General features: G+C 47.6%; 1 protein-coding gene across 4 annotated transcripts in view; it reads right to left on the bottom strand.

The window, feature by feature from the left end:
* The window catches only part of SMARCD3 (SWI/SNF related BAF chromatin remodeling complex subunit D3), a 2,604,506-nt gene that overhangs the window by 212,252 nt on the left and 2,367,321 nt on the right, over positions 1 to 24,933 (bottom strand). For all 4 annotated transcript variants that reach the window (XM_069210707.1, XM_069210708.1, XM_069210706.1 and 1 more), the window contains one exon: positions 7,985 to 8,107. In XM_069210707.1, coding sequence (XP_069066808.1) covers positions 7,985 to 8,107 — 123 coding nt within the window. The remainder of the gene's footprint in view (positions 1 to 7,984; positions 8,108 to 24,933) is intronic.

Raw genomic sequence — 24,933 nt, 5'->3', positions numbered from 1 at the left:
GGGAGGGCAGGGCAAACAACAAGGTTGGGAGAGGGGTTGGTAAGGATGGGACGGGGTAGAGAGGGCCAGCAAACACATGCACTCTTAAGGAGTGTTTGATAAAGAATAAAGTACATCTACAAGCAGCGGCCAGTGGAAGGGCACTGGCAGCAGAGACCAGAAACTATATTTAGTCCAAACTACGTGAACGACCAGCTTATCGGGAGAACCGAAGAGAAAGTGGAAGCAGCAGAAGATAGTGACCAATGTGAAGCAAGGAAATGAGAGTTATGTGGAGGCCAACCAATGGTAAGTAACAGTAAGCATGGAACGGGCTGCACCCCTGTTTTCAGCTTTCTGTTTTTTTTAAATTTACAATAGCTTTTGCTGACAACGCAGGCACACTGCGGGTGAAACCTAAAAAGGAGGTGCATTTTCTTTTTTTTATGTACTTTTGCAAAACCACGTTAAATACAAAACCAAAGTAGTGCTGAAAAAGTTAATTTTGAACAGGACAAGAAGACAACGTATATGTTTTAAAATGACTTTTGTTAAGGTGCTCCACAATCGCCACATGACAAGTTATCTTGGATCTTCTCTTTTTAGTGTGTATTAAACTTAACATTAAGATCATGCTTGCCCCTGAGAAACGTCCCTCATAAACAAGCACTGATGAAGAGTGTATTTGTCACAGAGCCCATTGCAAACTAGATCACAATTATTTTCGTGCTCATTTTTCTTCACCCTAGACCTTCTCATCTAGAGGCAGCTGTGAAATTTGAAGATGATCAAGGTCAGTAAAGCACAGTATGAAAATACAGAAGGCTTGTACGCTTCAAATACCACTTCTCTTGGAGCAAAACATAGGCAGACCCCTCCTCTAAACGCTGCAAACTAAAAATTGACTCGTTTATGCGTCATAAGCTTCTATAGGTGGCGCTGTCTCACATCCTGCTAAACAGTGAACAGTTCCAAAGGATCTCAAAAAGTACCATAGGAAGATCCTGACTGCTGATGGGGTTATTATAATTTCTTCTCTTGCACAGCAAAACAAAAAAATGTGCATGAAACTACTCTTTACCACAGTAAACTGGGTACATAGGCAGCAGTTTTTACTTCAAACACGAGTGAAATACATTAAGCAAGCGTCTTCAACTGAATGTGCTCTGCTCTCATACACCATTCATATTTTTTCACATGCAGAAGTTCTTTCAAGGCAAATGTTTACTGCTTGGCAATATAATTTTAGATGCGTCCTATTGCCTCAAACTTTCCACACTAGTGCATTTTCCTTCAAATCGGACATTGGCTACACAATGTAAAAAATAAATAAAGACTGAAGCTTTAGCACAACAGGTTTAATTGCCACCCCGTTCATAGCCTTCATCGACTGTTTCCTTCAACGTTTATTTCTCCACTCCAGCATTTTAGAATAGAGCATACCAATTTTTACTGTAACAAACGTTAATGATGCAACAGGCAACAAGGGTTCCACAAGGGGGATGCCCGCCGTGGATGGGAGATTTGATCTAGTCCAGATGTGTGCCTTTGTTCTTCTTTCCCCCTTCTCACTGGCCCCACCCGCTTGAAACACATCCAGGCGCCTGCACTACAGTGACGACTAGTGCAGCTGACATAATCATCCAGCCACACGGGATGGTTCTGCAGTCATCATTGAATGGGGCACGCACAGCTTCTCCTAGTCCCTGGAAGAATAAAGTTATGTCTTGTGACTATAGGAGAAACATATTTCATTTGGTGAAAGACTGAGCTGGAAAAGAGGGGGATCCAGCCAGATTTGCTATCCAGCACCTGTGACTCAGACAGATTGGGTATCAGAGCCATGCCTAGTAGAATGTGCTGTGCCTGGGGAATTTAGCCACCGCTCGCAGGGGTAAAGCCAGCTACGCTAGCATTTTATGTGCTTTATCTTCAGAGCAGTAGAAGGTGAAGAAAGACTCTCACTGTTAGTTTTAGCTTGGTCAATATAAATGCATAACCTAAAGAGTGATTTGCACTTCTTCTGCTCCAGTTGTATCCTCTCTGGGAGCTAGCTTAGCTTAACAAACAAGGTCCTAATTTTCGGTCACAGAACCAAAAAGCTTCAACTGGAATGGAACCTACTTCCTTTAAAGATAGAGTCAGCAAGTAAGTATAATTAGGTTGGGGTCTGAATATCAGACACAGGCAAAAACATGCACCAGGTCCCCTCATTTGGTAAAGCGTGGAGAATGACCTGCGCCCTCTCTAAATTATACCACAGGCTAAAATCTCCCACTGCTGAGGCTAACCAGAGAGTTAGCAAGGCAACGTTATTGCGTACAATTACATATGGCCATCTTGCCTATCCTGAGAAGCTAAATGCGACACTGGAGCGATGCCACCTAAATGCATAGAAGAAAATATTCCAGATCAACAGATTTACAGAACACAATACGCTCCGCCAAGAGTATGACTTGGTGAAGATGCACACAGAGTGCAAAAAGAATATAATCAGAATCCATCATCAAGTGACTGGGGCAGAACAGCGTGGGGCACTGAAAGCAATCTTTATAGACAATTCCAGAAACTGAACAAATTATCTGAGGAGCACACAGGCCAGCCTAAATATGGTTCCTAATTACTTGGAAGATATATTTATAATGATGGTGTAGGAAAGTACCATCTTGCTTGGCATGTTACCCCCATTTTCACTGTATGTATGTTTGTTTTTGCCCATGTGTCACTGGGATCCTGCCAGGCAGGACCCCAGTGCTCATAATGTATGCCCTGTTTGTGTTCCCTGTGTGGTGCCTAACGTTTCACTGAGGCTCTGCTAACCAGAACCTCAGTGTTTATGCTCTCTCTGCTTTTCACAATTGTCACTGCAGGCTAGTGACTATCTTCAATTCTCATTGGCACACTGGAACACCCTTATAATTCCATTGTATATGGTACCTAGGTACCCAGGTTATTGGGGTTCCAGGAGATCCCTATGGGCTGCAGCATTTCTTTTGCCACCCACAGGGAGCTCAGACAATTCTTACACAGGACTGCCACTGCAGCCTGAGTGGAATAACGTCCACGTTATTTCACAGTCATTTTTCACTGCACATAAGTAACTTATAATCACCTATATGTCTAACCCTCACTTGGTGAAGGTTAGGTGCCAAGTTACTTGGTGTATGGGCACCCTGGCACTAGCCAATGTGCCCCCACATTGTTCAGGGCAAATTCCCCAGACTTTGTGAGTACGGGGACACCATTACACGTGTGCACTACACATAGGTCACTACCTATGTGTAGCGTCACAATAGTAACTCCAAACATGGCCATGTAACATGTCTAAGATCATGGAATTGTCTCCCCAATACCATTCTGGTATTGGGGGGACAATTCCATGATCCCCGGGTCTCTAGCACAGAACCCGGGTACTGCCAAACTGCCTTTTCAGGGTTTCCACTGCAGCTGCTGCCAACCCCTCAGACAGGTTTCTGCCCCCCTGGGGTCTGGGCAGCCCAGGAAGGCAGAACAAAGGATTTCCTCTGAGAGAGGGTGTTACTCCATCTCCTTTTGGAAATAGGTGTGAAGGGCTGGGGAGGAGTAGCCTCTGGAAATGCTTTGATGGGCCCAGATGGTGCCCATCTCTGTATAAGCCAGTCTACACTGGTTCAGGGATCCCCCAGCCCTGCTCTGGCGCGATAATGGACAAAGGAAAGGGGAGCGACCACTCCCCTGACCTGCTCCTCCCAGGGGAGGTGCCCAGAGCTCCTCCAGTGTGTCCCAGACCTCTGCCATCTTTGATTCAGAGGTGTTGGGGCACAATGGACTGCTCTGATGGCCAGTGCCAGCAGGTGATGTCAGAGACCCCTCCTGATAGGTGCTTACCTCTTTCAGTGGCCAAGCCTCCTTTCTCAGTAGCCAAACCTCCTTTTCTGGCTATTTAGGGTCTCTTCTCTGGGGTATTCCTCAGATAACGAATGCAATAGCTTACCAGAGTTCCTCTGCACTTCCCTCTTCGACTTCTGCCAAGGATCAACCGCTGACTGCTCCAGGACGCCGGCAAAACCGCAACAAAGTAGCAAGAAGACTATAAGCAACACTGTAGCGCCTCATCCTGCCGGCTTTCTCGACTGTTTCCTGGTGGTGCATGCTCTGAGGCCTGCTGCCTTCACCCTGCACTGGAAGCCAAGAAGAAATCTCCTGTGGGTCGACGGAATCTTCCCCCTGCTAACGCAGGCACCAAACTTCTGCATGACCGGTCCTCTGGGTCCCCTCTCATCCTGATGAGCGTGGTCCCTGGAACACAGGAGCTGGGTCCCAGTGTCTCCCACAGTCCAGTGGCCCTTCTGTCCAAGGTTGGTGGAGGTAAGTCCTTGCGTACAGCCTAGCCTGGGTCCCCAGCACTCCGTCCTGCAGTGCCTAACTCGCTGAGGTGGACTCCGACGTCGTGGGACACTCCTTTGAGACTCTGAGTCGACCGCTGTCCTCAGATCTTCTAAGTGCCTGCTCCGGTACTTCTGCGGGTGCTGCCTGCTTCTGCGGGGGCTCTCTGAGTTGCTGAGCGCCCCTCTGTCTCCTCCTCCAAGGGGCGACCTCCTGGTCCTTCCTGGGCCCTGGCAGCACCCAAAATCCTCAACCGCAACTCTTGCAGCTAGCAAGGCTTGATTGTGGTCTTTCTGCGTGGAAACAACTCTGCATCCTCCAGCACGCCGTGGGACATCTTCTGACCAAAGGAGAAGTTCCTGTCACCTTCCGTTGTTGCAGAATCTTTGGCTTCTTCCACCCGGAGGCAGCCCTTTTGCACCTTCACCCGGGGTTTAGTGGGTACGTGCCCCCACTGGACCCTTGCGTGACTCTTGGACTTGGTCCCCTTCCTTTACAGGTCCCCAGGTCCAGGAATCTGTCTTCAGTGTTTTGCAGTCGGTTGTTGTCCTTGCAGAATCCCCTATCTCGACTTTACTGTCTTTCTGGGGTAGTAGGGTAACTTTACTCCTACTTTTTAGGGTCTTGGGATGGGGTATCTTGGACACCCTTAGAGGTTTCTTACACTCCCAGCAACCCTCAACACACTACACTAGGTGTGGGGTCCATTCGTGGTTCGCATTCCACTTTTGAAGTATATGGTTTGTGTTGCCCCTAGACCTATTTCTCCCTATCGCATTCTATTGTGTTCTACATTGTTCGCACTACTTTTCTAACAGTTACTTACCTGATTTTGGTTTGTGTCTATATATTTTGTGTATATTACTTACCTCCTAAGGGAGTATATCCTCTGTGATACTTTTGGCATATTGTCACTAAAATAAAGTACCTTTATTTTTAGTAACTCTGAGTATTGTGTTTTCTTATGATATAGTGCTTTGTGATATAAGTGGTATAGTAGGACCTTTGCATGTCTCCTAGTTCAGCCTAAGCTGCTCTGCTATAGCTACCTCTATCAGCCTAAGCTGCTATAACACCTCTATTCTACTAATAAGGGATAACTGGACCTGGCACAAGGTGTAAGTACCACAAGGTACCCACTATAAGCCAGGCCAGCCTCCTACAACTGCCAAAACATTTCATCAAAATTAATATGCCCCCTATTTAGGTTGCACCTACTAGACAGCGCAGCTGTCTGGTTTGCTAAAGACATATGGGGCACTCTCAGAATGTTGAACTAGGAATGTATTCACCTTGTTGATTACCATTGGCGTTATGGTTTGTAGCTCACACTTCACTTTCTGGCTTTTGATTTGCTGGCTTTCCATTTGTTTGCTTTATTTGCTTTAGGTTCTCAAGGTTCAGTTTGTCCCTCCCTTTGCTGAAACTGTGCTTAATGAATCCTTTCACAAACTCGTTTTCTGTTAAAAGACCTTTAAATCTTGTTCTTATCTTGTCACACTTGCTGTTTTCCAAGGGCACTTGTTTACTTTTCTTTCTCAGACTTCCGAGTGAGGTGATTTATGTGACAATCTTGCAAGATACTTGGAGTTGAAAGAGTTTTTTTCTTGCACACGACAACATTTAAATGAACTGTGAAAGTATTTCAGAATATATCAGAATTATGAATGCACAAATGAAACACATTTTTTACCTGTTGGAAACAAATACTCCAATATGGTCAAAATGAATTATTAAATTAGATGGTGCAATTTTCTCAGGGTTACGTCTGTGCACCATATAATTGTATTAGTAAAGCTGTATGTCTGTGCAAATGTAATGGTCATTTTAACTGAAAATGTGTTGTGTGTTAATGGCAGTGTGCTACAACACCATGAATACTCCACTCTTTGCCACTCCACTCTATTCTGCACCACCCCACACCACTGCGCTCTACTCTGCACCACTCCACTTTACACCACACCACTGCACTCTAAGCCACTTTATGCTATGCCTCTCTACTCTACCCTGTACTACTCTACGCCAGTGCACTCTTCACCACTCTACTCCACTGCATTCTTCCCCACTGCACTGTACACCGCTGCAGTCTAGGTCACACCAATCAACTCTGCACAAATCCACTCTACGCCACTGTATTCGGCACCACTCTGCAATACTGCACTCTATGCCAATACACCATACCCCAATGCACTTTACTCTGTAACACTTAACTCTAGGCCCTTGCACGTTACCTAAATCCACTGTACGCCACTCTAATCTACTCTGCACCATTGCACTCTGTGCCACTTAACTATACACCACTTTATGCCATTACACTCTATGCCACGCCATGCAACTACACTAAACCCAGCACCACTACACTCTACGCCACTTCACTCTACTCTGAAACAATCTACTCTATGTCACTCTAGTCCACTCTATGCCACTGCACTCTACTCTTAACCACTGCACTCTACGCCAATGTACTCTATACAACTGCACTCTATGCCACTGCACTCTATCTGCATCACTGTACTCTCCGCCACTGCTCTCTTCCTCACTGTTCTCCACTCTACATCACTGCACTTTGACACTCTACTTTGCAACACTGTGCTCTCTGTCACTGAACTGTACACCACTCTACTCTGCCATTCTCCACTCTACGCCACTGCACTCTATGGCCCTATACTGTACTCTGAATAATTCTATGCTACTCTACACCAGTCAACTCTAGTCTGCTCTCTACACCATTGCACTCTCTGCCACTCAACTCTACTCTGCAAAACTGCCCTCTGCATCACTCAACTCTATGCGACTCCACACCTCTCTACGCCACTCTACTCTATGCCACTGCACTCTACGCCACTGAACTCTTCTATGCAACACTCTATTCTACGCTACTGCATTGTACGCTGCTGAATTAAGTGCCACTGTACTTAATGCCACTATACTCTGCAATATTCTACGCCAATACACTCTACACCAGTCCACTCTTCTCTGTGTCACTCCAGTTTTCTGCTACTCTAAACGGCTCCACATTGTCACATCAACACACAACACTCTCTGACACTCCACTCCACTCTTTGCCATTTCACTCTACGCCACTCTCCTCTATGCACTAACTTTTAGCTATGCTGACCAGAAGCCACGGTGATGAACAGCATGTCCAAAACACATTGGCAAAGCCAATAGTTCTCGCATAGTTGAGACCTTATGGTCTTGCCACAGTTTGTTCATTTGAGCATGCAAAGTAGTTCAAGGAAGCCCTATTTGTCAAGGAAACCCTAACTGGCAAAGCTTTCAGAACTCCGCATGATGGTGACAGCTGCTTATTCAACATGGCAAAGTGTTCAATTGTGAATATGGTGTCAGCAGACCACCACTACTTCGAACAGACGCTTTACCAGCCACGTGTTGGCATAGTGTGGAAAGGATTGTGAAAATGACTACTTCTCCCAAACTTATTCATCTTGTGAGATGTTACATTTCGGTTGTAAGGTTGCATAGAAACATATATTGGAATACAAATAAGTAAGAATATTTTTCCAGTAAATGATTAGATTCTAAACTGGAGTGCTGACCCTCAGTTCAATGGCACATGTACAAAGCACAGTAAAGGCTGACTACTTTCGCTGTACACGGAGAGGCAAACAGTTCGCACCTTGAGATCTCTGCTCTGGGATCGCAGCCATTCATGGATATATCCTTTCGGGTCACGGGAGAAGCTCAACATAAAGTCTCGCTGAATCTTCAGCTGGTTAATGGACTCTATGGTCTCATGAATCTGAAAATGGAGGAGAGAAAATATGTCACTTGATCACATAGAGGAAACTGGCGATTATCGCTGTCTCACAGAAGACAAAATACATAATTTACAAGTAATAAATATTTAGCAGATTCATGTCTTCTATAAATTCACGTGTTGCATGCCATCATGCAGTCTATTTGGGTCTTGCATTATAAGCGGTTTCTTGAGAAAAACTGCAAACAATTGCAGCTGTCATTTTCAGATTGTATTTAATACTTATTCTTCATGTACCTGCATCTGTTGTGTTATTAACGTGCATATAACTCCAACTATCGTTGTTATGACATAATAGAGCATGTTCTATTTAGACAACCTTTCATGTGGAACAAAAAGGCCATCCATCAGAGTGGAAAAACTATCATTTGAGAATGTTTGTTGTTTACCTCTGTGTTTGTGGTTAGAACAGTGTTAAAATTCGAAATGGTTTGTGTCAATTATGCTAATACTAAACTGAACTCGATCAGCGTCTGCTACTCTCGTCTGTTTTGGCACTTACAAACAAATTCTACAGCAGGACCGGAAGCTCAGATTATGCTTCTCCTTCTTTGCTGTTTATTATTTGCAAAATCACAGCAACCAATCAAATACAACTATACAAAAAAACTACAACTCCCATGAACTTGACGTCGTTCCTCACTACTAATGGGTGACCGTACTGCTCCATATCCGTTCTAGCCTCGATACTTCCTCCTTTTTCTTTGCTGCTCGAAACACAGATAAGTTTCTCATTATTTCTCTAGCGTTTTTCGTACTGTTTTGCTTAAACTCTTGCCTTTCAGCACTATCGCGGTGACCTGAGTCTTCCGCGCCTGCCAGTCTCTCCCGCTGCGTGACTGGCCGCTTTTGAGCGTTTGCACCCAGCTAACAGCGCAAGGACATTAGTCCTTTCTTTGGCTCGCCCCACATGCGCACTCCTCGCACCTCGGGCTTTTTTGTCCGTTTCAGAACACTGACAGTGAGCTCACGCCGAGAGACCGGGCTGTCATTGGGTAGGCTCCAGATTGATTCATTGGTTGAGCAGAAGGGTTCCCCACATGCCCACTCGCCAGGGCTGTATAATTGGCTATTACAGGCCTTGCCTGAGGGGGAAGATTTACCTTTTCCATATATACATACTGCTGTGTATATATAATCCTCCAGGAGGAGGGTCTAGAAGTTTCTGCTTCTTCCTCATTTGTTGCCTCCTGCACGGCCAGGTCACGCTTGGGGATCCCCCCCCGTTGTACTCTCACAAGAGTTCCTTCATAATACCTCTGTATTCCAGCACCATGAGTGAGCGACAGATGCCGGAAGACCCAGTCCTCTTTAATTAACAGGAGGACCTGCTCCTGGCTGAGGACATTGTCCATGCCCTGGATGCTTTAGTGGCGCAATCTGTGAACCGGGCTCTGGCAGTTGTGCTTCAGCCTATCGCCAGGCAACTTAAGCGCTATGCACTTACGGACCCTACTTATGGTAACCCCATGCCTTTTCCTCTACTAATCAGGAGACCGTCTCCCGTCCCCAGGACCTGAATGGCCCCATTCCGCGCACATGGCCCGCCTCTCTCAGTTCCAGTCCTGCTCCGACCACCAATACTCAGCACCAGCGCCCAGGCCCTCTCGTATCACTCCCCAGACGATGCCTCTGACGCCTCTGCGCCCTAGTCAGATTCCGACAGTGAGTCACATCCCCACAAACGACGCAGACACTCCTTTGACGGACAGTGTGGTCCCACTCCCTTTGAAGCCTCCGGCTCTTCCTCTGCCCTCAATTTTAACCCTGACGACATCATTCACCCGAGGTCATCAGACTGAATTCCCCTTCCTGCAGTGATGGATTATGCCCATGCTCACATCAGGAAACCCCTGGACAAAGACGTCCGGAGTCGGCTCCGGTCCGAATGTCCAAGCCCCGACATCCCGACAAGGTGGCTCTGGCACCAGAGCTGAACCAAAATTTAGCGACATTCCTGAAACGCTCCGCAAAGGTGCCCCAAAAAAGGTCTTGATAGGTCCTGGAGGTCCTGCCAAGACAAGGTCCTGGACCTCTCTGGTCCACTATGTAAGATCTTGGACTTAGCGGTGGCAGCAAAGGAGTCCGGCTCACAGGTGGACCCTGACACTCTGGCCGGCTGGGCGCAGCGCGCGCTCTGTCTATTGGGCAACCCCAACTGCACTATCTCCATAGAACGGAGGAAATCCATCCTGCTTCAGATCGACCTGAAGTTAGCAGATCTTGCCAGTGCAGAACCTGGACCCCTTGCCGATGGCCTCTTATTCAGCAACAAATTTGTCAAGGATCTGGGTAAGTTCGTTCATACATTTACTGCGCTGTATAAGGCCCAAACCTCGATGAACAAAGTCTTTCGAAATCGGGTTTTTGCCAGGGCCGGCAGACTTCGAGGGCGCCTGTACGGCCGTGCCGCCTCCAATAGCCCTCAGCCCTCCTACAATACTACGGGCAAGGGATTCTCGGCTCCCCAAGACACATTCTACCCGGCCAGAGCCCGAGCAGGTCATGCCCGCTTCAACAGAGGTGGTTTCAAGCCCAACTACAGCTCCGGCTCCAGCCCTCAAAGTAAGCTTGATTTCACCTGCCCTGGTAGCACTGGGGGTGAGGACCAGGTTTTTCCTAAACAACTGGGCGGCGCTGACATCAGACTAATGGGTTCTAGAGACGGATGTAGATTTCCATCTAGAATTCTTTGGGGTACCTCGAAAAAGGTCTTTGTCACCTCCTATACATTTTTCCCAACTCGATCTAACTTTTATTCAGCAAGAAGTTCAACGGCTGTTACTCAAGGATGCAATTGCTCAGTGTCAGCCGGATCCTTCAGGCTTCTGCAGCAACATTTTTACGGTAAACAAGAGAGGTGGAGGGTCGTGCCTGCGATCAATCTGAAGGAGTTCAATTCCTGGGGTCTATATTGACATTTCAAGATGGAAGGGATACTTCAGCTCAGAGACATACTGAGGGAGGGCGACTGGATGGTACGCCTCGACATGAAAGATGCTTATCTCACAATCATGATATTTACCCCTCACAGGAAATACCTGCAATTCCAGTGGGACAATCAATGGTCTGACACCATCCCGCCAGATGGAGTTTCTAGGTTTCCAGATCAACTCTATTTCTTCTCTCCTATCTCTTCCGGCCCAGAAGTTACAATCAATTCAGAAAGAGATAGGGTCCACGCTCCAGAAAGACATGATATCCCTACGAGTTCTAGACAGGATAGTGGGGCTCTTAGCGTCTTCTATACAAGCCATATTTCCAGCACCCCTACATTACAGTGCGCTACAGCGGCTAAAAATCCGTCACCTCCAAAAGGGTCTTGCATACACAAAACTTATCTGAGACACGGTGTGAGCTTCAATGGTGGCTTGACCACATGGCAGCATGGAACGGCAGGGCCATTTTCGGTACTCACCCAGATATCATTCTGGAATATGACGCCAGCAGCTGGGGCTGGGGAGCCAGATGCGATTCCGTCTCGACCGGAGGGCGTTGGTCGCATGAAGAGTTGCAGTTACACATAATTTGCTTGGAGCTTTCGGCAGGTTCTTTTGCCCTAAAAACTCAGGCCCCTCGCTCCAATAGTTGCGTTCTGCTGCGCTTGGACAATGTTTCAGCAGTACGATACGTCAACAAGCTAGGCAGGACGAGGTCACGGGTCCTAGCAGAGCCAGCAAAGGCATTTTGGCATTACTGTCTTCAGAACCAGATCTCAGAGACAGCAGAGTATCTGCCAGGCCGGTGCAATACGATAGCAGACTGTAACTCCAGATTCCTCAGGGACTCCAGCGAGTGGAAACTCCATCCCTCGGTATTTTGGGCCCTCCAAGCCAAATGGGGTCAGTGTCACATAGACTTCTTTGCGTCTTGCCTCTCCCACCAGTTGCGACAGTTCTCTTCATGGAGACCAGATCCCCTGGCAATGGCCACAGATGCCTTTCTCCAACAGGGGACAGGGCTACTCCTGTATGCCTTTCTCCCCTATGTGATGATACCCAGGGTGGTGTCTCAGTTGATCAAGCCGAAAGCAGAATTGATTCTGATTACCCCCTTTTGGCGACCTCAGCCGTGGTTACCAGTTCTTCTGGAAATGTCCAGAGAGTATCCAGTCCAAATTCCCCCAATCCCGGAATTATTGCTGGATCCAGCAGGGCAGACACATCCTCTTTTGACCCAAGGCAAATTGCATGTTATGGCTTGGCAAATTTCAGGCAACACTGGTGTCTGACAGGCCTTTCAGAGCAATCTAATTCCTTCATAAAAGTATCTTGGTCAGACTCCACCCATAGATGGTAAGCCTCTGCATGGTGCCGATGGGTGGGCTGGTGCAACTCTCGGGGTTTGGATCTCTTGGGAGCCCCAGTTGTTACCCTATCAATTTTTTGGCAGAACTAGCGTCTGAAAGCCGGTAAATAATTACAGATCCGCGGGTCATGTATTTCCTGATGGAAAACTAGTAGGGGAGCATCCTCTTGTGTCGCGGTCATGAAAGTTATTCATCTGGCTAACCCCCCTCAACTGAAGTACACGCACCTGTGGGATGTAAATGTCATCCTCAATTTCTTGCGACACTGGCCTTGTAATGCAGATTTATACCGAAAACAGTTATCAGCCAAATTGACTATCTTATTGTGTTTGGTATCAGGCAGACGGGTGTCTGATGTGAGAGCTTTGGATATTTCGGGTCATGTGTTTCTCCCGTATGGAGTAACCTTTATGATTTCCAGGAGAACGAAGACTAGTTCAAGGCAAGTAACCTATCCTAGTTATCCAGACTATTCCAAACTTTGTGTGGTACAGTGTTTAAAAGAGTATGAAGACCGCACTAGGGAGTTTTGTCGACCTCCTGGGGGTCAATTGTTAATTGCACTTCAGAAACCCTTTCACCCGATATCTTCTGCAACCTTAGCTCGCTGGGAGAGGTGGATCCTGTTGAGGCAGGAGTACATACCTCTGTCTTTGGAGTCCACTCGGTGAGGGGTGCCATGGCATCAAAATCCTTTTCTCTTGGTTCTCAATTGCAAGAGATAATGAGGGGCGCAGACTGGTCATCTGATTCTACATTCATAAACCAGTTTTGGATGTAGCCTTGTTTGTTTTTCAACAGCTTTAAACAAGCATAATCCAAGCCTCCGGTCCTGCTATAGAATGAAAACTTTTCGAGCACACGCAATAAGAATTTTCAATTCTATTAAGGAAACAGGGGCGAGGATTATCCCACCCAATGGATGTAATTTACCCTCCCAGACAAATTATATCAGTTTGGTGTTCAATATAGGTTCATGTGATTCAGTGCCATTGTGACATCATGGTCTTGTAACTCTCGATATATTTGATGCAACGTACATTTTTTCTTATTCTAATACTGCATGGTGTATTCATACAATTATACAACTGTGTATAACGTATATGTTTTCTTCTATTCCAACATCCGGTCAGAAGTCCTTATGATGCGATTAAGGAAGAATACCTCTTCTTTCTGCTATGGTGCCGTGTCATTGTGAGGAAGCGATCGATTCGTTGTTGGATCCAATGGCAAGTTTTTCATTAAGACTGTCTTATCACTTTGAGACTTTCGTTTTCTCACTGCAAAGAAAGAGGAGGAAGTTTGGCAGGTAGAACAGATATGTGGCACTATGGTCAACCATTGGTAGTGAGGAACAACGTCAAGTTCATGGGAGTTGTAGTTTTTTTGTAGAGTTGTATTTGATTGGCTGCTGTGATTTTGCAAATAATAAACAGCAAAGAAGGAGAAGCATAATCCTCGCCTCCGTGTCCTTGATAGAATTGAAAATTCTTATTGCATATGCTCGAAACTTTTTTATTGCTGCATACACTGGGGGCTGTAGTGTTCTCCATTTCTGGGCGAATCCATAAGTACGCTCCTGGACAATTGGTGGGGGCAGAGTGACGTACGAAGAGAGGGATTAAAAGGGGCACAGAACGGCGGGAGCGGGGTTATTGACTCTGCATACCGCAAGACTGAGAGTGCACATGAATAAATATCATAATTGAACATTACCTCTGTTGCCGATGCTACAGGAGCCATAGTGACGCAATTCCCGAACGGTAATGGGTTCTTTGGGGGGACTTTAAGGCAGAGGCGGATTGGGGACTGGACAGGACCTTCAGGACATGGGGCGCTGGACAAGGAATGTCTGTCCCTTCTTGTGCGTTTCATTGAGACATGGGCTTCCTGGATGCGTGATGGGTCCTGAACCTTCGGGACTGTGGCTACACCCAGGGTCCGATTGGTAAACCGGGCATTCGGGCAACGGCCGATGGGCCGGTGCCTGAGGCCCAGTCGTGGGCTGATTTTCTTTCATCCAGTTGTGCCCGTTTTGAGTGGTTTCAGGATGCGTTGTAGAGTCCCGCCTCTGCAGTAATTCTCTGGGGCCTAAGTACGCTCTCTGGAAGCCTGCAGCAGGGACAGGAGTAATCATGTCCCCTCACCTCTTAGCAGGGGCCAACAACATCCTCAACAGTCCCCTGCAGGGCAGGCCCATAAACAGTGTGAGGGGCTGGTTTCGGCCGGCTGTTGACACACAATAATGTGAGCAGATTGAGCCTGGAAATTGGAGGGAGTAGGAGCAGCATCACCGAAGCACAGCTGTGAAAAGCCATTTTCACACCTTTCCTCAGCATGAGGCTGGCTGTGTGATTATCTCACCCATCCCCTGCTCCTCCAGCACATGATAGGCATGGGGTGGTGCCCTGAGCCTCACTGGAGCCCAGGCGAGGCAGGTCATTTCACCACACTCTTCCTTGCAGGACAGGGCATTGCACTGCCCTTGTCCCTGCCCCTCAGGCCTTTTGCAGATGCCCTGCAGCAGTGCTGTTCCTGAGAGCCCACGAACTTTGGGGCTACCTGAGGAGGAGGCACAGGGAGGACGAGGAGAGTGAAGTTAAAAGTAAGGGGGCAGAGAAAGGGTAGAGAAGAGGCTGAAGGGGAGGACATAGAGCCGGTGAGGTGTGGGATAGGAAGGAGTAAAAGACAGAGAAATGGCTACTGAAAGAGTAAGAAGCACAGAAAGACACGAAGAGAGAAGATTAGAAATAAAGTGCTGGGTGGAAGCAGTACAATTGTGGTAAAAGGGCAGGCAAGATGGTTACAGATGTAGTACCATCAGTGAGTGGAAGAGAGGTCAAGAGATTAAACGCAGTGAAAATGAGAAAACACACTAGTGAGATAAAAGGTGCATGAGAAGGTGAGCAGTAGAGAGTAGTTTGTGATGTGCTACGCTGGCTCTGCTTCCTGAGTGGGAGCGTGCAAGTGTTGTATTTTAATTTTTTATGATGCAAACTCTGCACCTGGGACTACACGTGTAGGAAGTTGGCTCTGTATATACTATCTCAAAGTGAGAGATAGAGTGCACAGAGTCCAAGGGTTCCCCTTAGAGGTTGATAGTGGCAAAATTAGAAAATACTAATGCTCTATTTTGTGGTAGTGTGGTCGAGCAGTAGGCTTATCAGAGAGTAGTGTTAAGCATTTGTTGTACACACACAGGCAATAAATGAGGAACACACACCCAAAGACTTAACTCCAGGCCAACAGGTTTTGATATAGAAAAATATATTTTCTTAATTTATTTTTAGGACCACAAGATTGAAATTTGAGGTGAGTACATAAAATGCAAGGTACTTCACACAGGTAAGTATAGAACTTTGATTTAAAACAGTAGTACACAGAGTTTTGGTTAAAATGGCAATACGCTATTTTGAAAGTGGACACTGCAAAAATCACTGTTCCTGGGGGAGGTAAGTAATCGTTAGTTTCTCCGGTAAGTAAGGCACTCACACAGTCAGTCTCCTGGGCATAGGCAGCCCACCATTGGGGGTTCAAGGCAACCCCAAAGCCACAGCACCAGCACCACAGGGCCAGTCAGCTGCAGAGGTCAAAAGGGGGCCCAAAACATATAAGTGCCTATGGAGAACAGGGTGCTCCGGTTCCAGTCTGCTAGCAGGTGAGTACCTGCATCCTCGGGGAGCAGACCAGGGGGGTTTTGTAGAGCACTGGGGGGGTGACACACACAAGCACACGAAACACACCCTCAGCGGCACAGGGGCGGCCGGGTGCAGTGTGCAAAGTAGGTGTCGGGTTTGCTGTAGAAATCAATGGTGGGACCCGGGGGTCACTCTGGCGATGCAGGCAGGACACAGGGGGGCTTCTCGGGCCAGCCACCGACTGGGCTACGATGAGGGCCGCCTGCTGGTCACTCCTGCACTGGTAGGCGGTTCCCCTGGTTCCTGGGGGCTGCAGGTGCAGTGCTTGGTTCCTTTGTTACCAGGCAGTCGCGGTCAGGGGGATCCTCTGGATCCTCTATGCAGGCGTCACTGTGGGGGTGCAGGGAGATCGACTCAGGGTGTCCACATAGCTGGAGTCGCCTGGGAGTCCTCTCTGCAGTGTTGGTTTCTCCAAACTCGAGCCGGGGGTGTCGGGTGAAGAGCGTGAAGACTCACGCTTATGGCAGGAAGTGAGAGTCTCTTTAAAGTTGCTTCTTTGTTGCAATTTTATTGCTGTTTCTGGACAGAGCCACTGTCCTCTGGAGGTTCTTGGTCCTTCAGGTGAAGGTCAGTCATCTGAGTCCTCAGGGGTCGCTGGTCCAGCTGGATGCGTCGCTGTGCAGGTTCTTTGAGTCTGGAGACAGGCCGGTAAGGCTGGGGCCAAATCAGTTGTCGCCTCGGTTGTCTCTGCAGGGCTTTCAAGTCAGTAGTCCTTCTTCTTGTTGTAGGTTGCAGGAATCTGATTTCCTGGGTTCAGAGTCGCCCCTAAATACTGAATTTAGGGGTGTGTTTAAGTCTGGGGGCAGTAGCCAATGTCTACTGTCCTTGAGTTTGGCTACACCCTCCCTGTACCTCCTTCCTGAGAGGACGGGGGCACATCCCTATTCCTATTGGGGGAATCCTCCAAAATCAAGATGGAGGATTTCTAAAGGCAGGGGTCACCTCAGCTCAGGACACCTTAGGGGCTGTCCTGACTGGTAGGTGACTCCTCATTGTTTTTCTCATTATCTCCTCCGGACTTGCTGCCAAAAGTGGGGGCTGTGTCCGGAGGGGCGGGCATCTCCACTAGCTGGGATGCCCTGGGGCGCCGTAACAACAGGCATGAGCCTTTGAGGCTCACCGCCAGGTGTTACAGTTCCTGCAGGGGGAGGTGAGAAGAACCTCCACCAAGTGCAGGCTTTGTTTCTGGCCACAGTGTGACAAAGACACTCACCCCATATGGCCAGAAACTCACCTGGTTGTGGCAGGCTGGCAGAAACTGCCCAGCCTAACACTAGGAGTCAGACTGGTATACAGGGGGCATCTCTAAGATGCCCTCTGTGTGCATTTTTCAATAAATCCCACACTGGCATCAGTGTGGATTTATTGTGCTGAGAAGTTTGATACCAAACTTCCCAGATTTCAGTGTAGCCATTATGAAACTGTGGAGTTCGTAATTGATAGACTCCCAGACCTTATACTCTTTATGGCTACCCTGCATTTCCAATGTCTAAGATTTGGCTTAGACACTGAAGGGGCATATTGCCTATGCAACTATGCCCTTACCTGTGGTATAGTGCACCCTGCCTTAGAGCTATAAGGCCTGCTAGAGGGGTGACCTACCTATGCCACAGGCAGTGGGATGTGGGCATGGCACCCTGAGGGGGGGTGCCATGTCGACTTAGTCATTTGCTCCCCACCAGCACACTAAAGCTGTGAGGCAGTGTGCATGTGTTGAGTGAGGGGTCTCCAGGGTGGCATAATACATGCTGCAGCCCTTAAAAAACTTCCCTGGCCACAGGGCCCTTGGTACCAGGGGTATCAGTTACAAGGCAAGAGACTTATCTGTGTGCCAGGGCTGTGCCAATTGTGGGAACAAAGGTACCGTTTAGGGAAAGAACACTGGTGCTGGGGCCTGGTTAGCAGGATCCTAGCACACTTTCAATCATAACTAGCGTCAACAAAAGGCAAAACGTTAGGGGGTAACCATGCCAAGGGAGGCATTTCCCTACAACACGTGATACACTTACCTGTTTATCTGTAGGTTGTATTTGTAGAGGATGGCCAAGGGCTTTCATACAGGCTTCACTGTGCAATTCTGTAAGCACTTTGGCTCATATTTATACTGTGTTTAAGTCGAATGTGCGTCTCTTTTTTTTAATGCAAATTCACTGCAAACCTAACTCCACATTTATACTTTGGCGCTAGACTCGTCTAGTGCCAAAGTCATGGAGTTAAAGTCATTTTTTTATATCGGGAAACCACCTTGCATCAATGAGATGCAAGGTAGGCGTTCCCGTGCTGAAAAATGACAATATGGCCTTAGCGCCATATTTATCACCATATGCTAAAATCAAACATGGGGGAAAGGGGGCCTAAAATAATGGTACTAAGCTTGCTTAGCGCCATTATTTAACGCCTGGGTCAGGGCAGGCATTAGGGGAGCAGTGGGCCTATTTCCATGGTCAGAGACCATGGAATGGACCCACAGGTGCCCTTCCCTAGCCCCACGGATGCCACCACCCACACCAGAGGGACGCCAGTGGATGGGGAGACCCCATCCCAGGCCAGACAGGTAAGTTCAGGTGAGTATTTCAAATATTTATGTGAAGTGCCATAGGGGGGCCTAACCTGTGCCCCCGTACATGGCCATTGGGGTGGTGGGTGTGACTCCTGTCTTTACTAAGGGAGGAGTCATATTCATGGGGGTTGTGCGTCAAAGGATGACGCTAGTCTGGTTTGAGGCATTTTTATGCCTCTTACCAGATTAGCATCATCCTTTGACCCACAACCTGCTGTTCTCCCTACGCCTCCCCGACCCGGCTAGCGTTCTTTTTCATGACGCTAGCCGGGCTATCGCTGGCAACCATCATACCATAAATATGACGCTCAGCTGGCGTCTTGGGATGGCGCTGGCCAGCAGTATACTTTTTTACGCAAAACTGCGTTAGCCCAGTTTTGCGTGAAAATGTATAAACCAGGGCCTGAATGTATGCAAATGTCACTTTTACCCAATTGAAAAGTACTCAATATTCCTACCTCATAAAGATGATTTAGTTTTTGCCTTTATTAGAACAGTTCACCTGCAGGTCACACCAAATGTTACCAGCAGTCACAACACTCGTGTCATCTTGCTGGATCACATTACTAGTAAGAGCCAACACACCCTTGGAGCCTCCATGGGCCGTAGCCTGGTTACAAGCCCTGTACACTCACTGCTGCTTAGGCCCTAGAACTCAACAGTGAAACAAGCGTAGCAGACCCCTTCCCAAACCTTTGGAGCACACAAGGTTATTTAGAACACATTCAATCAGTACTGTCACTTCTAAGCAGCTGCCACTTCAAATGTGCTTTAAATAGGACAGCAAAGGTTCTTCTAAACACATTGGAATACTTGGAGACAATATCTGAATTTCTTATAAGGTTTTTAATAATGTTGGGTGTTGTTCTTCCCTCTCAAGCTTCCCACCTTACCTTCCTGTGGCTGGGCCACCTTCCACACTCTCCAGCCTTCCTGAGAATGAAAACATCCAGAGACATTTTAAAGAATGCGCAATTTGGACCAATGTAAAATTCTCCATATTCCTAGGTCACCTGATAAAATGATTTCTCGCTTTTTGTTTGCCTCTAACTTTTTATAATAATCTCTCTTTCTCTCCGTCTGTCTGCCTTTGACTGTCCCTCTTTCTGTCCATGTCTCCCCACTTTCTTTCTGTCTACCCCTTTCTCTCCTCATCCATCACTTGTTCTAGCATATCTCACTATCTGCCTTCACTTTTTTTTTTTACTGATCTCTCTACTTTTTGTCTACTTCCCTCTAACTTTCTCTTCATCTTACCTCCCTCTGTTTATTTTGCCTCTCGATACCTTTCTACTTCACCGTTTCTTATTTCCTTTTATTTTACATATCTTTTTTTGCCTCATTTCTCTCTGCCTCACCAGTCACTAAACCACAGATCTATTGTTCCCCAACTCTCTCACTACCTTTATGTTAACTGTTTTATTACTCTCCACCTCTATTTATAGGCCTCACTTATCTTTCTGTCTTAGATCCCCCCTTACTTCACTCCAGCTCTTCTACCCCACCCCTTTCTTTCCCTCTCTCTTCATTGATCTCTACACCTCCACCACTCAATTTCTATTGTAACCCTTTTCACCACATTTCTGTCTACCTCACCTCTCTGTTTAAAATACACCTCTCTATATCCCACATCACCACCTTTCTCTCTCGTACAATCTGTGTCTACCTCCACATCGTTTCCTCCCTACTCCATCTCTACTCCACCCCATCTCAGCACCACACATTACTTTTCATTTTGCCGCCGTCTCTCTCAACCATATCTATTTATTTATCTCACCACTCCGTCTCTATGCCTCACTTCCCTCTGCCTTTCTCACCCCCTCTCTTTACTGCAACACTCACTTACTCGCCTTTCTCTCTACTCTACATCTCATACACTGTTCAATCTTTCTACCCCTTCATTTCTCTTTCTTGCCGTACCCAACCTCAATTAACCTCATTTGATCACTGTCTCACCTATCCACTTCTTTCTACCTCTCTTCCCTCTAAGCCATATATCTCCCAAACATACTCCTTTATTACTAGCCCTCTTTCTCCACCTCTAGACTTCTTTTTAAACTATCACTGCATATTTTTTTCTCTCTTTTTCAAATCTATATCTGGACCACGTTTTAACAAACTTTCTCTGTCTCTTTCTTTTTAATTCTCCCTATGTCACCTCTGAGGCTTTTCCTCACATTCTCACTCTTCCTCTGCCTGAATCTCCCCTCCCTTTCTCTCGCTCACCTGTCATTCTACATCATATCTTTTCTGTATAAACTCTTTTTCTGATATTCACCTCTTTCAAAGCACCTTTCTGTCTTCATTATCCAGTTTACCAAACCTATCTTTCTGTGCTCTACCTATCATTCTGCCCCTCTGTATACCTCAGCTCAGCTTGCATTTCTCTGTGCTTCTACCATATCTTTTTGCCTGTCTACCTCTTCAGTCCTCTGTCTTTAGCTCTCTCCAACTCAACCCTCTTCCTAAATTACCTTTCTCTCTATTTCATCCCTTTGTGTAGTGGCATAACAAATGACCCGCAGCCCCTGCGGTATTAGGGGGGCCCTCAGCTCCAGGGGGCCCCCTCAGCACAGTACCCTAGCCGAAGAGAACCTTAGTGAGTCCGGAAGGGGGGGTCTTCATGTGCTATGCAGGGGGCCTCCTCAAGTTTCGTTACGCCACTGCCTCTGTGTACCCCATCTCTTAACATTTCAGTATCCCTATCACTCTTTACATATCTACTTCACTCCAAAATCCCTTTCTATCTACCGCTTCCCTTTCTACCTCTCCATATCTTTCTTTCTGTCCACTTTGTCATTCTCTTTCTACCTTATGATTCTTCTCATCTCACCTATCGCTCAACATTATCACTGTCTCTACCTCCCTGTTTCCTCTACTTTACATTTCTGTCTGACATTAGCATCACCTCACTATCCTTTCTATGTTGCTTACTCAGCAGAGCTTGAGATTACTACCCAACCAGAGAAAGAAAGGCACAGGAACAGAATTATGCAAAAAATTATTTTATTTCACCTGATATAACAGTAAAAATCCTCAGTGAAGTGCTTCAATGTTCACTATTGCAGAAAGCGTGCCAATGATGAAGAGGGATTTATTTGTGATCACAAATATTTAGCAATGAAAGCTACAATCTCAAGCACTATGCACATACGTTTTCATATTATGCACTGTTCAACTAAGCATCCACCAAGTCACCATTGCTGGCTCTTTCTTAAAATGTTAGACGCCAACTTATTAGACACAGATTTTTACTTCAAATATTTGCATCACAAAATATTTAGAATCCAAACACAAACAAATGGCTTTATCAATGCTTGCTCACGCTTTATTTTGGTACTGTTTAGCTGGCAAACACTGGACAGCTTCAGCTGTAGGTATTATTGCATGCCCCCATTTCTGAAAGGTTAACTTTTAGTTCAGTGTGGTTTGACATCATGAGGGCTTAGCTAAAAATAACTAATAAATATCACAGATGTTCTAAACAATGACTACCAAAATAGGTATTGCCTGGCTCTCCAAAAAATCCTTTAGATGACATTGAAAACAACAGGCCTGGGGTATTTCTGCCTCGGGGTTCTGACCTCACCCCTTTCCCATCCAGCCACAAGCTTCTAGAGGGAAGAGAAGTGTAATATAAAGATTTCCTTCCTGCCTCTTGATTTCCCTGCCCACTTTCACCAGGTTAGAGAACTGAAACAAGCTGGATTCTGCAGTGCCCACTACCAGCAGGATCCAGAGGTCTCAACTGGACAAAGCAAAAAGCTAACTAGTCCACAGGTGGACAGGAGACCATGCTTCAACATACTGCTGCAACACACCACTTCTTCAACTCCTTCTGTCCCAGCTATCTCCTGTCCTGCCTAAGAGGAAGAGATCACGGCTTAGTAAAAGGACTTCAGGAGCCTAGTTCAGTTACTAGGACCCAGGAAGGATTCTGACCACAAACGTCCCATCCAAAAAACCCCAGCTGTTTGTTTTCTGTAATTCTGCCAAGCCAGTAGAATCGTAGGCCCAGAGTACCAACTCCTGGGGACCATCTATTTTACCTTGACCCACACCTTTCTATCTTGGCTTTAGACTCTGGTGGTCATTACAACCCTGGTGGTCGGTGTTAAAGCGGCGGTAAGACCGCCAACAGGCCGGGGGAAACAAAAATGGAATTACGACTGTGGTGGAAACCACCAACAAAGACAGCCACTTTAACACTCCGATCGCCACAGCGGTACAAACAAACAGCACGGCGGTCACCGCCAACAGACAGGCGGGAGACAATGTACCGCCCACAGCATCACAACCTGAACCAGAGCTCCATATTTTACCAGCCTTCATCTTCTTGCTCCTCTACCAGGAGCACGAACGCCGGCGGCGAAGACCACGGTGAGTACTGCACCTATGACACAGGAGAGGGGGGAGGGAAAAAACAGTGACACACACATGCAACACCCCCACCCTCACCCACACACCAATACAGCATGATACTTTACAGTTACACCCCCAAACCCCCCCGGAAGAATGCAAAGCCAAAAGGAAATGAGGTGAACGATTGTAATATATTAAAATTCAGTAGTCAAATAATATACATAAACTATTTACAAATATATACACCAAGAATATTAGTCCAGGGTATTCCACCCTTAAAGTCCGTGGACCACTGGGCCCACACTGCATGGGCAAGGCCCACACAAGATACCAGAACATGACGGAGAGAACACTGCAGGGGCATCAGATAGAAATAAAACAGGCACCTCAGGGGGAAGGGAAAGGGGGGGCACCTCAGCCAGTTGAGTTCACGACGCCAAATCCACGAGGGGGCCCCATGCCCACTGGTCGATCCTGGGGAGTGCAAAGCCACAGTCTCTCAAGTCTCTCCAGCGGGTGGTTTGCCCACTGCTTTATCCTGGGAGTGCAAAGCTACAGTATCTCAATTCTCTCCAGCGGGTGGTTTGCCCACTGCTCTATCCTGGGGAGTGCAAAGCCAAAGTCTCTCAAGTCTCTCCAGCGGGTGGTTTGCCCACTGCTTTATCCTGGGGAGTGCAAAGCCACAGTCTCTCAAGTCTCTCCAGCTGGTGGTTTGCCCACTGCTTTATCCTGGGGAGTGCAAAGCCACAGTCTCTCAAGTCTCTCCAGCGGGTGGTTTGCCCACTGCTTTATCCTGGGGAGTGCAAAGCCACAGTCTCTCAAGTCTCGCCAGCGGGTGGTTTGCCCACTGCTTTATCCTGGGGAGTGCAAAGCCACAGTCTCTCAAGTCTCGCCAGTGGGTGTTTTGCCCTCTGCTTTATCCTGGGGAGTGCAAAGCCACAGTCTCTCAAGTGGATGTAAGTCTTCACTGGTTGTGGAGGGGGCTTGGTGCCCAGAGTGCTTCATCCTGCCAAGGACAGAGGTAGTGGATGTAAGTCTTCACTGGTTCTGGAGGGGGCTTGGTACCTAGAGTGCTTCATCCTGCTCGTGGCGGCCTCAGTGGCGTCAGTGCATTTGGCGGTCATGGGACTGCGGTGCTTGTGGCGGTCCTGTCTTTGGCAGCGGTGCTTGTGGCGGTCCTGTATTTGGCAGCGGTGCTTGTGGCAGTCCTGTCTTGTGCAGCAGTGCTTGTGGCGGTCCTGTCTTTGGCAGCGCTTCAGCTGCTGGCGGTCCTCTCTGGGCCAGCGGGGCTGCTGCTGGCGGTCCTCTCTGGGCCAGCGGGGCTGTTGCTGGCAGTCCTCTCTGGGCCAGTGGGGCTGGTGGTGGTTGCCTCCTGGTCAGTTGGGCTGCTGGTGGTCTTCTCCGCCGTGGTGCTCTTGCCATACTTGCCGGGTTTCTTGTGCCCCTTCCCCACCTTGGAAGGTGTCGTTGCTGACTCCACACTCCCATCTGTGCCCCTGGGGACGGCGTTGCTGGCTGGTGTCTTCCCCCTCTCCCGCCAGGCACTAGCCAACTTTTAATGCTTGACAGGTGGGGGACTGTCCGTGCTGTGGCTCCTTGCCACACTGGCTGCCCTGCTGCCTGGTGCACTCCAGAATCCGGTGACTACTGGCACCACTGGTCCCGGAAATGTTGTGGCTGAGGTGCTAGGTTGGGACCTGGAGAGTCGGGCCCTAGGAGACTGACAGGGTGAGGGAAAGAGGTCAAGGGTGGACAGGAAAAGTTTTTTAGGAACACTGTGACGGGTAGATGGAGGGGGTTTGGGAGTGGAGGAAGAGGTTGTGGTTGTAGGAGGTGTACGTTTGGTGACTTTGGGTGAAGGTGCATGCGCTGGAGGCTG

This window comes from Pleurodeles waltl, chromosome 10, assembly GCF_031143425.1.
Source record: "Pleurodeles waltl isolate 20211129_DDA chromosome 10, aPleWal1.hap1.20221129, whole genome shotgun sequence".
NCBI classification, from domain to species: Eukaryota; Metazoa; Chordata; class Amphibia; order Caudata; family Salamandridae; genus Pleurodeles; species Pleurodeles waltl.
The sequence above is the reverse complement of the archived record's forward strand: the minus strand, read 5'-3'. Positions and strand labels throughout refer to the sequence as shown.